Source organism: Lepidochelys kempii, chromosome 9 (genome assembly GCF_965140265.1).
Source record: "Lepidochelys kempii isolate rLepKem1 chromosome 9, rLepKem1.hap2, whole genome shotgun sequence".
Taxonomy (NCBI): Eukaryota; Metazoa; Chordata; order Testudines; family Cheloniidae; genus Lepidochelys; species Lepidochelys kempii.
The window spans coordinates 32,323,625-32,341,367 of record NC_133264.1 but is presented as its reverse complement, the minus strand read 5'-3'; the positions used below and the strand labels follow the sequence as shown (position 1 = coordinate 32,341,367).

At 48.6% G+C, this 17,743-nt stretch overlaps 1 protein-coding gene across 2 annotated transcripts in view; it reads right to left on the bottom strand.

Annotated features, from left to right (window-relative positions):
- The window catches only part of XRN1 (5'-3' exoribonuclease 1), a 78,314-nt gene extending 61,164 nt beyond the window's left edge, over positions 1-17,150 (bottom strand). For both annotated transcript variants that reach the window (XM_073359804.1, XM_073359805.1), the window contains exon 1: positions 17,008-17,150. In XM_073359804.1, the coding sequence (XP_073215905.1) occupies positions 17,008-17,082 (75 nt within the window). In that variant the 5' untranslated portion in view covers positions 17,083-17,150. The remainder of the gene's footprint in view (positions 1-17,007) is intronic.
- Positions 17,151-17,743: the final 593 nt, after the last annotated feature.

The window sequence follows — 17,743 nt, the reverse complement described above, 5'->3', positions numbered from 1 at the left end:
ATAAGTATGTCCCACTCAGGAGCAAAACAGGCGACATTTTCGATTCTGGGTTGTGGCAAAGAGGTCTATTGACGCAGTGCCCTTGAGGGAGAAGAGCTGTTGAAGTATTGCGGGGTGAAGTTCCCATTCGTGTTCTGTCAAGAAGTGCCTGCTGAGTGTGTCGGCAGTAGCGTTGTGGCAGCCAGGCAGGTAGGAAGCAATGATTTCTATTTGATGTTGTATGCACCAATTCCATAGTCGGATGGCTTCCATGCATAGGGAATGTTATCAGGCTCCCCCTTGTCTGTTGATGTAGAACATACATGCTATGTTGTCTGTTAAGACCTGAATAGATTTGTTCTTTATGAGGGGAAGAAACTGAAGGCATGCTCGCCTCACTGCTCTGAGCTCCAAGAGATTTACGTGTAGGCTCGTCTCTGATGTGGACCATCGGTCTTGTGCCCTGTGTCCCCCATAGATGCGCTCCCCAACTGATTAGGGAAGTGTCCGTGGTGAGCATGAGCATTGGGGATCGTTGCTGGAAGGAAACCCCCGTGCAGAGGTTTTCTGGTCTTGTCCACCAATGTAGGGAAGCTAGAACATTGGGGGGAGGAGGAGTTAGCAGCATCCCTAAGGTGTGTCTGTTGGGTTTGAAGTTGAGTCAGCCCTGAAGACATCTCATGTGTAGCCTGGTGTACTGGACCATGAAGGTGGTGGCTGCCATGTGACCAAGGAGCTGTAGACAGATTCTTGCCTGTGTCCTGGGACAAATAGAGAGCGTGCATATAAGCTGCGTGATAGCGAGGAATCTGTGATTGGGAGCGAGGCTCTGCTTCGGATTGAGTCCAGATGAGCTCCAATGAACTCGATCTGTTATGTAGGAGTCAGGGTGGATTTTTGGAGGTTTATTTGGAGGTGAAGGCTGTGAAAGAGGGAGATGGCGAAATAGATAGCTTGAAGTGTCTTGCCATAGGAGTTGCCCTTGATGAGGCAATTGTCCAGGTAGGGGAAAAATGTGATCCCATGTCTGTGGAGGTGAGCCATGACCACGGTCAGAGTTTTAGAAAAGACTCTCGGTGCTGTGGAGAGTTCAAAAGGAAGAACTCTGTATTGAAAATGGTCATGACTGATTGTGAATCGTAGGCAGTGTCCGTGAGCTGGATGAATTGATATATGAAAATAAGTGTCATAGAATCATAGAATCATAGAATCTCAGGGTTGGAAGGGACCCCAGAAGGTCATCTAGTCCAACCCCCTGCTCAAAGCAGGACCAATTCCCAGTTAAATCATCCCAGCCAGGGCTTTGTCAAGCCTGACCTTAAAAACCTCTAAGGAAGGAGATTCTACCACCTCCCTAGGTAACGCATTCCAGTGTTTCACCACCCTCTTAGTGAAAAAGTTTTTCCTAATATCCAATCTAAACCTCCCCCACTGCAACTTGAGACCATTACTCCTCGTTCTGTCATCTGCTACCATTGAGAACAGTCTAGAGCCATCCTCTTTGGAACCCCCTTTCAGGTAGTTGAAAGCAGCTATCAAATCCCCCCTCATTCTTCTCTTCTGCAGGCTAAACAATCCCAGCTCCCTCAGCCTCTCCTCATAACTCATGTGTTCCAGTCCCCTAATCATTTTTGTTGCCCTTCGCTGGACTCTCTCCAATTTATCCACATCCTTCTTGAAGTGTGGGGCCCAAAACTGGACACAGTACTCCAGATGAGGCCTCACCAATGTCGAATAGAATGTGTCCTGTAGGTAGAGGGCTGTGAACCAGTCCCCTTGATCCAGTGCAGGAATTATTGTGCCCAGTGTGACCATCTTGAATTTTTGTATCCTCAAGAATTTGTTCAGACGGCATAGGTCTAGTATAGGCCTCCATCCCCCGGTCTTTTTCTGGGTCAGGAAGTAATGGGAGTAGAACCCTTTCCCTCGATGTTGTGTCAGCACAGGTTCCACTGCACCTAGTTGTAGAAGGGGGACCACTTCTGCGCGAAGTAAGTGTTCATGAGAGGGGTCCCTGAAGAGGGACGGGGAAGGGTAGGAGTGTAGGATATAAATGGGATAGAGTAACTGAACTATTTCGGGGACCCAGTGGTCCTGTGTAATCCGCTGCCAGGCATGTTGGAAACTCTGGAGGCGGTAGCCAAATGGGCAAGTAGGCAGTGGAATCAAGGGGTGGTCGTGCAGACCCTTGACCAACGTTTCAAAATTGTTTATTCCCCAATGGGTGGGAGGTGGTTGCTTGAGCTTGATTTTGTCTGCGCTTAGGGGGTCTAGCGCGATTCCTAGTTATGTCGTATGGTTTGGGTTGAAGCTGATAATACTGTTGTGTGCGTGGTCTTTGGTAGGATTGGTATTGTTGTCTCCTGGGAAGAGATGGGTGAATGCCTAGGGTGCGCAGTGTCACTCTAGAATCTTTCATGGTGTGAAGGAGTTCATTGTTTTTTGTGGAAAAAAGTTTAATCTTTATCAAAGGGGAGGTCCTCCACTTTGGTCTGCAGATCTTTAGGGATGCCGGATGCAGAGAGCCATGAAGATCTGCGCATAACCACAGCAGTTGCAGTAGTACAGGCTGCTGTGTCCCCCGTGTCTAGAGATGCTTGTAGGGCAGTTCTGGGAATCAGTTGGCCTGCAATCAGGATTGATTTGAAGTCTGCTCTGCTATCCTCTGGAATGTAGGAGACAAATTCAAAACGTTTATTGTAATTATCGAAGTTGTAGCTGGCGAGGAGGGCAGAATAGTTCGCAATTCTGAATTGTAGAGTGGAGGATGAATAAACCTTGCAACCCAAGACATCAAGGTGTTTAAGCTCCTTGTCTTGTGGGGTGGGCCGATATTGTGGCTGTTTCGTCCTTTGTGCGACTGCATCCAGGACAAGAGAGTTCAGTTGTGGATGAGAAAATAGGAAGTCAGAGTCCTTAGCAGGAACATAATATTTACATTCGGCCTTTTTGCAAGTTGGTAATAAAGAAGCTGGAGTTTGCCAGAGTGTGTCAGTTGGTTCCAGGAGTGCTTCGTTTATGGGGAGCGCGATCTTTGAGGGCGCAGATGGTTGAAGGATTCTGAGGAGTCTGTGTTGTGTCTCCTGAACCTCTTCTAAGGGGATGTTTTGACTGAGTGCCACCCTCCTGAACAGGGGCGGCGAGTTACATGGGCCCGTGGTGCCCGAGCTCCAGCAATATTCAGGGCTGGGGGGCCCAGCTCCACCAATGTTTGGAGCCGGGTCTCTCCCCCGGCCCTGCCTAGAGTGTGCTCCTGCCTGCCGCCCCCCCACGCGCCTCCCCCAGGCCCTAGAGCGTCCCACCTGCCAAGGAGTGTCCCTGCCTGATTAAAAGTGGGTAGGTGCCCTGCCACTCCATGCTGCTCTCCGTTGGCTGCGCTGCGGCCTAAGGCTAGGCTACAGCACAAGAGCAAGCTGAGGCAGCTGGCTGCTGCTGCACCAGAGTAGGGGAAGAGGTACACATATGATTGGCAGCCTTCTCTGTCTCCAGCACCCACCAAGAGGAGACGCAGGAACAGACCTCTGGACCTCACTCACCTGAGCAGTTGCTGGAGCTTCCTTTAGTGTCTGACCCTGTGATCCTGCCCCTAACCTCAGCCTGCAGCCCCGGTGCAAGGGGCAGGCCTCCCTCCCACCCCCGCCCCGGCCAAGAGGCTACAGTGTGGGACAGCAGGCTGCAGCAGGGGAGGAAGCCACATGTGATGGCAGCCCCCTCACCTCCAGCACCCACCCACCACAGGGGAGGTGAGGGGGCTTCCTGGACCTGAGCAGCTGAGGCTTGGGTGAGTGTTGTGACACCCTGCATGCCCCCCTGGCCAGTCACTGCTTCTGCCCCACGCTGGGCATGGGGCAGCCCTACCCCCCACCCCCAGTGAGGCTATGGTGAGGGGCAGCAGCAGTGGGGGAAAGGGTTGGGGGGAGTCCTCCTCTCTGGCCCTCACCCTGGGGCAGCCTGTCTGCACCCCAAGCTCCTCACCCCAAGCCCTGTGCCCCCAGCCAGGGCCCTCACTCCCTGTGCCCCAGCCCTGAGCCCCCTCCTGCACCCCTGCCCCATCCCAGACCCCCCACCCAAACTCCCTCCCAGAGCACATCCCCCACACCCACTCCTCCTGTCCCAGCCCAGACCTCACACCACAACTCCCTCCCAGAGCCTACACCCTACACCCAAACGCCTTTCCACAGCCCACCCCTTGCCCCAGCCTAGAGCCCGCACCCAAACACCTCCCCACTCCCACACCCAAACTTCCTCCCAGACCCTTAAGGAGGTGCGGTGGTGGGGCATGACTTGGACTCATTCTGGGCACCACCAAAAATTATACAAACCTGCTGCCCCTGCTCCTGAAAAGTTCTTGAAATTGTTTACAGTCGTCCACGTTCTGTGGAGGCAGAGGGAAGAGGGCTCCGTCTGGGACTGATGGAGAGTTAGGGGTCGATGAGTCAGGATATGGTGCGTAGCTCACATTCTCAGGAAGGGGTTCAGGTACTCTAGAAGTGGACGGAGCTGGAGATCGAGGCACAGAAGGAACTAGTGGTTTGGTGGAAGAGGTCTGAGGATGAGTGGTAGGAGGATGTGGGCAAGGGCACCACTGAGGCCAAGGCATAGGGTAGGAGAACCCAGGTGCTGCCCACGGGGGGCCGGGGGGGAGAGTAGGGAAACTGAGGCTGGTGGCTGTGAGCCATGACCTGATGTGGAAGAGGTTCTGGTGGAGGATGAGAGGCAGGTGGAGAGAACTCCGCCTGCTACTGTATATCGAGTTCGCTGTCAGTAAAGGTAGCCAGTTCAGGTGGGGAGAGCGGCTGTTCAGAAAGTGAGTCCTGTGTATTCAGGAACGGGGAGTTAGGCTCAGGTGGTACTGAGAGGTCACACTGAGTGAGAAACTGTTGCTCCTGCTCCCTGGGCTGTGCTGAGCCTGCTTTGTGCTCTAGCTTGTTATCAAGTGAAAGTGAAAGCATCAGCGGTGCCGCAGAGCGCTTGGAGGTGCCCTGCAGGGGGTCCGCTGCTGGTGCCGGGGTGGGAGGCAGGCTTGGTGCTGACGTTCTTCTCGGCTCCGGGGAAGAGCATGCTGTCGGCACCGTGACTAGTTTTGGTGCCAAACGGACCAGTGCCACAGAAACCTTCCCTGTGCGGGAGGTCGGGTTCCTGCCTCTGCACTCTGCGGGAGCCATGGCTGTGGCGTTAGAAAAGGCTGAGGCACCTGCCTTTGGCGCTGTCAGCACAGAGGGTAAGGATCTTGCAGGAGCCCCTTTACCCTTGTTAACGTCTCTCATTTGAGACTGTTGTGCTTCTTGCCTCTGCTCCAGAGAGGGTGAAGCAATGCTCCCAACTGGTTCGGATCTGGCTGGGAAGCGTGTGGGAGCAAGTTTAACTTTCCCTGTCTCCAAAAGCAGCTGGAGGGACTTTTCCATTAGAAGCATTTAAGCCACAGGTCCCTGTCACGCCGAGCTCTTGACTTGAGGCTTGTACAGTGGAGGCGCTTTGCGGGGACGTGAGTTTCCCCGAGGCACTTCACACAACGTGAGTGCCCATCCGACCGTGGCATGGAGTCCTGACAGGAAACACACTTTTTGAATCCTGAAGCCCCTGGCATTATGAATTAGAAATGGCAGGGGAGAGTGTCTCAGCAGGAGACAAGGCTGAAGCGAAAAAATTTGGGGTTTTTGGTTCTTTTTTTTTTTAACTAAGTAACTAACTATGTAACTACACTAAAGGAAGGGAAACAACGGGGATGTAACTAATAACTATTTCTATGTTCTTTGTTACTGTTTCCTAAGATACCAGGGAAGAAAAGTAGCACTGCCCCGAGTCCCATCTTCAGCCGAGGACGGTTGAGAAGGAACTAGGAGGGTGAGGGACGCACGCACTCAGGAAGATTCCAACAAGACAGGAGATACCAACTGAGAGCATGCGTCCCAACCAGGCACTGCTATTGAACATTTCCGATCAACGGCGCCGGACGCACCGACATCTAGAGTGGAGCACCCACAGGGACAGCACTCGAAACAGAACCTTGGTGATCCACATGCGCTTTTCACATGAAGCAGACATATGGAAGAGTAGCAGATGACATTTTCTACATATGAAGATGCATGCTGTGATGAACTTTATAAATAATCTTCTGTGTTTTACATAGAAACTGCCCTTTATGCCCTCTCTCTTCTATCATGTTTTTGGCAAGAGCAAACAGAAGAAGAAACAACGTAGCCTTGTCCGGTAGTGCCCCCTCCCTGCTTCTTCAAACAAAACTAACCCTTGCTTCTTTCTTCAGTATTTGAATAGCTGGCCCAGTATTTTACATCCTTCTAGTATTCTCACCTATGTACTCTTCTGAATATAAAAGAACCACCGAGGAAAAGTATGTCTCACCTTCACATATATTTAAACTTTGTGTATAACTCCTAGTATTTTGAATTTGTTAAATTTCTTTGCTTTCAGATCTAAAATTGAACATTCATCTCTGATAAACATCACCAAACCGCTTTAGTTTTCCACAGTAATTCCTTCCATGCTACCACTGTTCTGGCCTGATTCTCTCCTCTCTTACCCAAATTTTACACCAATATTACTCCTTCAACTTCAACAGAGTTGCTCCTGACTGACACCAACAAGAGAAGAGAATCAGGCCTTCATGTTTAATGATTTCTATCTGCACACAATACCTCCTTCTTCTCTACTAATATACTGTAAACACAGGATAGCAAGTAGACTAGCAAGCTGCTGGACTGTAGCAAATATAAAATAGTGAAACATGTCCAGTCTGAATTCAATTTCATAATACTATTTGTAATTAAATGTTAGTATACAAATTATCCTACATCTTTTTGCAATAGTGGGAAGAACACTTTACAATATTAATTTAGGCAAACATGTATTTGTACAACGTGTAAAGGACAAAAATGTGAATCGTTCCAAGAAATAAACAGAACAGTTTCTCCTTATAGTGATTAACTGAATGGAAAAAAAAATCACACGGTACTTGCCAATTATTTAAAAGATACGCAGAATATTCTCTTCTTCCAACTATGGCATAGTTAACATGACATCATTCTGCCTCCCACAGAATGTTTTTAGTTTGAGAGTTCAAAAGGAAGTAGCAGCAGTAAAAACAAAATCAAACAACATTAACACTAAAAATTTTATTGCTGTGATAGTAAAAGAGGATAAAATAAATTTTATGATTCAGTTAGACTTTGGAGGTCTTCCACAACAAGACTAACTCAGTCAACCTGTCCACACTTGGTAATGCATGAAGCCTGAGCAAATTCAATACAGAGAACGCCAAATTATTGATTACTAAAGCCGTAAATGTTCTGATCACCAAAAATTAATGCTCCATCTTGCTCCAGTTCTTGGCTTTGCACTCAGCCAACTGATCACCAGAAACTGTCAATCTGCAGAAGACATCTCCCCTTCAGGTTCCAGAAAATAGATGAAGGGTGGACATTTCATAAATCAGTCTCTCTGCCAGATTCAAAAAGACCAAAACACAGTCTCTCTGGATATAAGGAATTCTGGGGGTACTAAAAGTTAATTTTCTTTCCTTGAACAGCATGGAATTATCTCTTGGTTGAATGATGGATAAAATACTCAAAGTTTTCCTTTATTCCTACTCTTTTCCATGTAAAGAGCCTTAAGATTGGTGGTAAAGTTATATAGAGTGAATCAGCCTATGAAAGTTGACTCCCACAAAGAATCAATCTCCTAACCTTACAAAAAAGCCCACAGAGTCTCAAACTGCTGACATCAACAAGGATCCCCAGGCTGTAAAGGACTGTATTTCCACAACCACCTTTATCTTGTGATGGTGCTTTGCAGGCTGGCTCCACAAAGGAAGGGGTGGGTGAGCAGGTAGGTTCAGCTAGTCCCTTTCCCTATTCCATCTGGTTCTGCTAGCAGTGGCTGTTGCTGAGTTTCTATTCTAGGAGGACACTCAGGCTTTCATAAAGGATATCAGATGATAAATTCTACACACTGCTATGAATATGAATAACCCTAGTAATTAAGAGCACTAAGTGGAGACTGCTTCTTTTTGTTCAGCGAGACTATAGTTAAAAGCAACATCCCTGACACTGAAAAAAACATGGTACAAACATCAGTTATAAATAACCAGAATGACTAGATTACACGGGGCACTGTGCTAACATTTCCAAGTTTTCATGCATTAGTCTGTTGCCAACTGTGCCCACATATCTATTCAGGGGACACCATCACAGGGCCTAATAACATCAGCCACACTATCAGAGGCTCGTTCACCCGCATATCCACCAATGTGATATATGCCATCATGTGCCAGCAATGTCCCGCTGCCATGTACATTGGTCAAACTGGACAGTCTCTACGTAAAAGAATAAATGGACACAAATCAGATGTCAAGAATTATAACATTCATAAACCAGTCGGAGAACACTTCAATCTCTCTGGTCACGCGATTACAGACATGGAAGTTGCGATATTACAACAGAAAAACTTCAAAACCAGACTCCAGCGAGAGACTGCTGAATTGGAATTCATTTGCAAAGTGGATACAATTAACTTCGGGTATGTCTACACTACGGAATAAGGTCGAATTTATAGAAGTCGTTTTTTTAGAAATCGGTTTTATATATTCGAGTGTGTGTGTCCCCACAGAAAATGCTCTAAGTGCATTAAGTGCATTAACTCGGTGGAGCGCTTCCACAGTACCAAGGCTAGAGTCGACTTCCGGAGCGTTGCACTGTGGGTAGCTATCCCACAGTTCCTGCAGTCTCCGCTGCCCATTGGAATTCTGGGTTGAGATCCCAATGCCTGATGGGGCTAAAACATTGTCGCGGGTGGTTCTGGGTACATATCGTCAGGCCCCCGTTCCCTCCCTCCCTCCGTGAAAGCAAGGGAAGACAATCGTTTCGCGCCTTTTTTCCAGAGTTACCTGTGCAGACGCCATACCACGGCAAGCATGGAGCCCGCTCAGGTAACCGTCACCCTATGTCTCCTGGGTGCTGGCAGACGCGGTACGGCATTGCTACACAGTAGCAGCAACCCCTTGCCTTGTGGCAGCAGACGGTACAGTACGACTGGTAGCCGTCATCGTCATGTCCGAGGTGCTCCTGGCCACGTTGGCTGGGAGCGCCTGGGCAGACATGGGCGCAGGGACTAAATTTGGAGTGACTTGACCACGTCATTCTCTTTAGTTCTGCAGTCAGTCCTATTGAACCGTCTTATGGTGAGCGGGCAGGCGATACGGACTGCTAGCAGTTGTACTGTACCACCTTCTGCCGAGCAGCCATGAGATGTGGATGGCATGCAGTCCTTCTGCACCGTCTGCTGCCAGCCAAAGATGTAAAAGATAGATGGAGTGGGTCAAAACAAGAAATAGACCAGATTTGTTTTGTACTCATTTGCCTCCTCCCCTGTCTAGGGGACTCATTCCTCTAGGTCACACTGCAGTCACTCACAGAGAAGGTGCAGCGAGGTAAATCTAGCCATGTATCAATCAGAGGCCAGGCTAACCTCCTTGTTCCAATAAGAACGATAACTTAGGTGCACAATTTCTTATTGGAATCCTCCGTGAAGTCCTGCCTGAAATACTCCTTGATGTACAGACACCTCCTTTGTTGATTTTAGCTCCCTGAAGCCAACCCCGTAAGCCGTGTCGTCAGTCGCCCCTCCCTCCGTCAGAGCAACGGCAGACAATCGTTCCGCGCCTTTTTTCTGTGAGGACGCCATACCAAGGCAAGCATGGAGGCCCCTCAACTCACTTTGGCAATTAGGAGCACATTAAACACCACACGCATTATCCAGCAGCATATGCAGCACCAGAACCTGGCAAAGCGATACCGGGCGAGGAGGCGACGTCAGCGCGGTCACGTGAGTGATCAGGACATGGACACAGATTTCTCTGAAAGCATGGACCCTGCCAATGCATGCATCATGGTGCTAATGGGGCAGGTTCATGCTGTGGAACGATGATTCTGGGCTCGGGAAACAAGCACAGATTGGTGGGACCACATAGTGTTGCAGGTCTGGGATGATTCCCAGTGGCTGCGAAACTTTCGCATGCGTAAGGGCACTTTCATGGAACTTTGTGACTTGCTTTCCCCTGCCCTGAGGCGCATGAATACCAAGATGAGAGCAGCCCTCACAGTTGAGAAGCGAGTGGCGATAGCCCTGTGGAAGCTTGCAACGCCAGACAGCTACCTGTCAGTTGGGAATCAATTTGGAGTGGGCAAATCTACTGTTGGGGCTGCTGTGATGCAAGTAGCCCACGCAATCAAAGATCTGCTGATATCAAGGGTAGTGACCCTGGGAAATGTGCAGGTCATAGTGGATGGCTTTGCTGCAATGGGATTCCCTAACTGTGGTGGGTCCATAGACGGAACCCATATCCCTATCTTGGCACCGGAGCACCAAACCGCCGAGTACATAAACCGCAAGGGGTACTTTTCGATAGTGCTGCAAGCTCTGGTGGATCACAAGGGATGTTTCACCAACATCAACGTGAGATGGCCGGGAAAGGTGCATGATGCTCGCATCTTCAGGAACTCTGGTCTGTTTCAAAAGCTGCAGGAAGGGACTTTATTCCCAGACCAGAAAATAACTGTTGGGGATGTTGAAATGCCTATATGTATCCTTGGGGACCCAGCCTACCCCTTAATGCCATGGCTCATGAAGCCGTACACAGGCAGCCTGGACAGTAGTCAGGAGCTGTTCAACTACAGGCTGAGCAAGTGCAGAATGGTGGTAGAATGTGCATTTGGATGTTTAAAGGCGCGCTGGCGCAGTTTACTGACTCGCTTAGACCTCAGCAAAACCAATATTCCCACTGTTATTACTGCTTGCTGTGTGCTCCACAATATCTGTGAGAGTAAGGGGGAGACGTTTATGGCAGGGTGGGAGGTTGAGGCAAATCGCCTGGCTGCTGGTTACGCGCAGCCAGACACCAGGGCGGTTAGAAGAGCACAGGAGGGCGCGGTACGCATCAGAGAAGCTTTGAAAACCAGTTTCATGACTGGCCAGGCTACGGTGTGAAAGTTCTGTTTGTTTCTCCTTGATGAAACCCCCCCGCCCCTTGGTTCACTCTACTTCCCTGTAAGCTAACCACCCGCCCGTCCTCCCTTCAATCACCGCTTGCAGAGGCAATAAAGTCATTGTTGCTTCACATTCATGCATTCTTTATTCATTCATCACACAAATAGGGGGATGACTACCAAGGTAGCCCAGGAGGGGTGGTGGAGGAGGGAAGGAAAATGCCACACAGCACTTTAAGCACAGCACTTTAAAAGTTTACAACTTTAAAATTTATTGAATGACAGCCTTCTTTTTTTGGGGCAATCCTCTGTGGTGGAGTGGCTGGTTGGCCAGAGGCCCCCCCACCGCGTTCTTGGGCGTCTGGGTGTGGAGGCTATGGAACTTGGGGAGGAGGGCAGTTGGTTACAGAGGGGCTGCAGTGGCAGTCTGTGCTCCAGCTGCCTTTGCTGCAGCTCAACCATACACTGGAGCATACTGGTTTGGTCCTGCAGCAGCCTCAGCATTGAATCCTGCCTCCTCTCATCACGCTGCCGCCACATTTGAGCTTCAGCCCTGTCTTCAGCCCGCCACCTCTCTTCCCGGTCATTTTGTGCTTTCCTGCACTCTGACATTATTTGCCTCCACGCATTCGTCTGTGCTCTGTCAGTGTGGGAGGACAGCATGAGCTCGGAGAACATTTCATCGCGAGTGCGTTTTTTTTTCTTTCTAAGCTTCACTAGCCTCTGGGAAGGAGAAGATCCTGTGATCATTGAAACACATGCAGCTGGTGGAGAAAAAAAAAGGGACAGGGGTATTTAAAAAGACACATTTTATAAAACAGTGGCTACACTCTTTCAGGGTAAACCTTGCTGTTAACATTACATACATAGCACATGTGCTTTCGTTACAAGGTCGCATTTTGCCTCCTCCCACCGCGTGACTACCCCCTCAACCTTCCCCCCTCCCTGTGGCTAACAGCGGGGAACATTTCTGTTTAGCCACAGGCAAACAGCCCAGCAGGAATGGGCTCCTCTGAGTGTCCCCTGAAGAAAAGCACTCTATTTCAACCAGGTGACCATGAATTATATCTCACTCTCCTGAGGATAACAGAGAGAGATAAAGAACGGATGTTGTTTGAATGCCAGCAAACATACACTGCAATGCTTTGTTCTACAATGATTCCCGAGTACGTGTTACTGGCCTGAAGTGGTAAAGTGCCCTACCATGAAGGACGCAATAAGGCTGCCCTCCCCAGAAACCTTTTGCAAAGGCTTTAGGACTACATCTAGGAGAACCGCAAATGCCAGGGCAAAGTAATCCTTTCACATGCTTGCTTTTAAACCATGTATAGTATTTTAAAAGGTACACTCACCAGAGGTCCCTTCTCCGCCTGCTGGGTCCAGGAGGCAGCCTTGGGTGGGTTCGGGGGGTACTGGCTCCAGGTCTAGGGTGAGAAACAGTTCCTGGCTGTCGGGAAAACCGGTTTCTCCGCTTGCTTGCTGTGAGCTATCTACAACCTCATCATCATCATCATCTTCTTCGTCCCCAAAACCTGCTTCCGTGTTGCCTCCATCTCCATTGAAGGAGTCAAACAACATGGCTGGGGTAGTGGTGGCTGAACCCCCTAAAATGGCATGCAGCTCATCATAGAAGCGGCATGTTTGGGGCTCTGACCCAGAGCGGCTGTTCGCCTCTCTGGTTTTCTGGTAGGCTTGCCTCAGCTCCTTCAGTTTCACGCGGCACTGCTTCGGGTCCCTGTTATGGCCTCTGTCCTTCATGCCCTGGGAGATTTTCACAAAGGTTTTGGCATTTCGAAAACTGGAACGGAGTTCTGATAGCACGGATTCCTCTCCCCAAACAGCGATCAGATCCCGTACCTCCCGTTCGGTCCATGCTGGAGCTCTTTTGCAATTCTGGGACTCCATCATGGTCACCTGTGCTGATGAGCTCTGCATGGTCACCTGCAGCTTGCCACGCTGGCCAAACAGGAAATGAGATTCAAAAGTTCGCGGTTCTTTTCCTGTCTACCTGGCCAGTGCATCTGAGTTGAGAGTGCTGTCCAGAGCGGTCATAATGGAGCACTCTGGGATAGCTCCCGGAGGCCAATACCATCGAATTGTGTCCACAGTACCCCAAATTCGAGCCGGCAACGTCGATTTAAGCGCTAATCCACTTGTCAGGGGTGGAGTAAGGAAATCGATTTTAAGAGCCCTTTAAGTCGAAATAAAGGGCTTCATTGTGTGGACGGGTGCAGGTTTACATCGATTTAACGCTGCTAAATTCGACCTAAAGTCCTAGTGTAGACCAGGGCTTAGGCTTGAATACAGACTGGGAGTGACTAAGTCATTATGCAAGGTAACCTATTTCCCCTTGTTTTTTCCAACCCCCCCCCCTTCCCCCGTTCCTCAGACGTTCTTATTAAACCCTGGATTTGTGCTGGAAATGGCCCATCTTGATTATCATACACATTGTAAGGAGAGTGATCACTTTAGATAAGCTATTACCAGCAGGAGAGTGGGGTGGGGGGGAGAGAAAACCTTTTGTAGTAATAAACACCCATTTTTTCATGGGCTGTGTGTATAAAAACATCTTCTATATTTTCCACAGTATGCAGCTGATGAAGTGAGCTGTAGCTCACGAAAGCTTATGCTCAAATAAATTGGTTAGTCTCTAAGGTGCCACAAGTACTCCTTTTCTTTTTGCGAATACAGACTAACACGGCTGTTACTCTGAAACCTGTTTTTATCCTACTGTTTCACAGAAACAACTTAACACCCAGCCCAGCCACAAAGAAGGCATAACTACATGGTTTTCTGCTTAAAAGCAGACTACTTTAAGTGTTCTAAAATCCACCACATGCTTACATGGATTGTCTTGAAACCTGCTGTACCTCATGGTTCCTAAAAGTTTCCTAGTTCACCTTAATGTGGTCTTCTTCAAACAGGACTACATTAATGTAAACTAGGAACCTCTTAGTTCATGCCCGTAACATCTAAGTAGAGGATTTACAGCTCAGCACTTTGGTGCACATTCCTATTTCCATCTCCACAGTCTGAACTGCATGGCAGTGTAGACGTAGCCAAAGTCTCTACTAATCACTCAACTGATCTCAGTCATTTGGGGTACTTCTTAGCTAATGCATAGCATCCAATGTTCCCTTGGGGAAGCAATACTGAAAAAGTTATTGATCTTAGAGTCTGTATCTACAGGTCGGCTTGTGCTCAGTTGCTGAACCAAACAAACTGAAATGCACATATATAGCAAGACTCTGCCAGTCAACAGCCAGAGAATTTTTCGGCAATCTCTTGCCACAGTAACTGGATGACTCAAGTGGACATGCTGTGACCATTAAACCCATGCACAACTGAATGTGAGCTCTATCCATGGCAGCTTTCTCAAAATGTGTGTTGTACACGTTCCTTCCTCTCAGCCTGCATTCAGCAGGGAGCTTCTTTTGGAAGTTTTGTCCCGAGACCAAAATTTCTTAAGTGCAATATTTTAGCGTGTTCTAAAGTCCATGTAGTTTTAAAAATCAGTTTTCTAAGAGGTTTGTCCCACCATTGGGGATGCAACTTTATTTTAAAAGGCATTTTAAACCATTTTTAAGTAAAGGATTCACTTACACTAGGCTATGTTAATGAACTACTTTAAGAGCCATGTTGAATTTTAAATTTTGTTTGGTTCTGTCTACACTATCTGGCTAAACTATGTTAGAAATTGGTTTAGTCAGAACCACATTTAAATGAGGAGAGGCTTAAGTGTCAACAATTATGATACAATACAAATCAAGGGCCCTGAGTGTACATATATTTGCTCCATGTGGAAGCCAGGTTCAGTTTAATTTAAACCTGTTATTAATCAATGACTTAAGCTAAACTAAAATAAAGCCAGGTCTACATTAAAAGTTTTGTGAGCATGCTATCAAAAGGCCTAGCGTAGAGAATTATAGTACGTGTAGACATTACACATATTGAACTTATTTCCCTAAGTTAAGTATCCTCACACCTTCTTGTCAACTGTCTAAATGGGCCATCTTGATTATCACTACAAAAGTTTTTTTCTCCTGCCGATAATAGCTCATCTTAACTAATTAGCCTCTTACAGTTTGTATGGCAACTTCCAACTTCTCTGTAAGTATGTGTGTGTGTGTGTATATATATACACACATACATACACACACACACACACACATCTTCTTACTATATGTTCCATTCTATGCATCCGATGAAGTGGGCTGTAGCCCACGAAAGCTTATGTTCTAATAAATTTGTTAGTCTCTAAGGTGCCACAAGTACTCCTTATCTTTTTGTGGATATAGACTAACATGGCTGCTACTCTGAAACTGATAAAAATAGCGTGCTTTAGCCAATATAGCCTATTTTGTTCACTGAACTGGAATAAACTATACCAGCAGAGGTACTTTTTGGTGGCATAGTTGTCTCTACACTAGGAGGGTTTTGACAGTATAGCTATACCAGAAAAGTTATTTTTAATTGTAGACAACCTGGTCAGAAACAAAATAAGAGTGTCTACAAAGCCTTCTGCACTGGTTTAACTAAACAGTTTAAAATCACACCTTATGTTAAGTTGGTGCAACTCTGGGCAAATAAAGCCAAAATGAACAAACAGTTGACTGGGAGTATGAGGAGGCATTGTTATCAAACATTGTTTTATACTTTCAACCCCCTCTGAACACCCAGCAGGGACTCTGGTAATTTCCAAGACTAGGATATTACTGTCCCTTCATCTAGGGCAGTGATTCTCAATCTGTGGCCCAACCAGCACACATCTTTGGCCCATGTGACATTCTCAGGGCTATACAGGTAGTACATAGATTGTGTGGATGTGGCCCATATAACACAAAGAGCTGCATATGCAGCCCTAAATGATAAAAAGGTTGAGAACCACTGATCTAGGACAAGACGTTAGTAGTTTAATTGTTCTTTCGTCTTTGAAAGTCTTCCTTTCTGTTTCTATTCTTTCCTCTTCCTAGCTACTTAGGGTTTGTCTACTTGGGGAATTATTCCAGAATAGCTATTCCTGATTAGCAACATGTATGGATACTCTTATTCCAGAATAAGAGTGCCTTATTCTGAAGTAGTTTAACATGATTTGGAATAAAGCACTCTTATACTGGAATAAGTGCATCCACACATGGAGCTAATCAAGAATAGTTAATCTTTAAATTCATACCCTACCTTATTCTGTATTAATTTAAATGCATAGACAAGACCTCCACCAACTGATAGGATTTTCAACTTCTCTGTCTTTAAATTACTTTAAAATAATATGTAGTTATTCCAATAAACATCAACATGCTGACTACAGCAATATATTTCCACATTTCCTAATCATATATTTAGACATCTACTTTATTTATTTTTAGACCATCCTCAATTACTTAAATAGAAGCAGAGTTGGACCAAGGCTAAGCACTTCAGAAAACCTCACCATGATGTTGTCTCCTACATCCAAGCAACGCTGTCAAGCAAAACAGCTGCATTCTATTTTCTGAAAGGCGCCTTCCAAACGTACCTATAGGGGTTGCTGGTGCAGCTAGTGGTGTTTGCTAGCAAGTTTATTATGCTGTGTTATAAAAACTCACACCTATAAGAAGCTGCTGAGCTAGACCTAAATGTGTTCCGGGAAAGAAAAATCAACAAACAGAAGCGGGAAGGTGACTAGCAGGCAGGCACTGCTCTGCCCATAACGGCAGGGCTGGCACAGCCCCAGCCTCCCAGAAGCTGTGTTTGCGGAGGCGTGTCGGCGGGGTCCGCTTCAGAGCTCGCTCCCTGGCACCGTATCCTGCGGGGAACGCTCGGGAGCGGCCTGGTTCCTCACAGGGGCGAGGCAGGTCAGCGCAGCGCCGGGGAGCCGGGCACGAACCCGGAGCCGTTGGCGGGGCCGGGCCCGCGCTGGCTCCTGGCTGCCCTCCGCTGTGAGCGGGCTGCGGCGAAGCACAGGGACACCCTCCCCTGCCCGGAGAGCGGCCGGGGCAAGGCGAGTGCGCACCCCCCAGTCCGCTAGCCCCGGCCCAGCACCGCTCACCTGATGCTCCTTCAGCACCTGGCTGAGGCAGGGATACCGCTCCGAGACCCACCGGTAGAATTTAGGGACCCCCATGGCTGCCGCCTACCCCAGCCCGACCGGACCCAAACAGCCCTTCCCCCACAGCTGGCTTCCTTCCGGCGCGTCCTACTGACAGCCAGGCCGCCCAGCCACCACAGAGAGCGGCGCAGAGCGGCCCTACTCCACCCATAGAGACTGGGGCAGAGAGAGAGCGTCTTTCCTCACAAACTTCCTCCCGCTGACGTCGGGGCAGCTCTGGGGGCAGGGGCCTGCGGCGCAGCCTGCCGGCCGGGCGCCGCACAGCCTGGCGCGTGACGGCGCTCAGAATGTGGCCGTGCGTCCTCCGCGCCGGGGTAGCGCAGACCTGCCGGGCTTAGCCCGTTCGGGGCGGGGAGGCGGAGGGGTGCAGCCCTGTCTGTCCCCCAGGCGAGGGCAAAGGGCCACCTCTTCAGTGAGAGACCCTGCCCTGCCCCTGTCTGCCTGGACCGCCCGTGTAGCAGCACAAACTCAAACTGCTCCCTGGCAGAATTTCCTATGGCACTACACCGGCGCTGGGGTTCGTGAGTAGCAAAGGTAGCGTGTGAGGTACGGACTTCTGTCCCTGAGCACCTGGGCGCAAGCATTTCCACCAGCAGGCACCCCACAGTGGGTACAAGTTTGGGTCCATAGCACGGCAAGTCTCTTTAGGGGCCCATAGGAGGACTTGAGCCCAGTG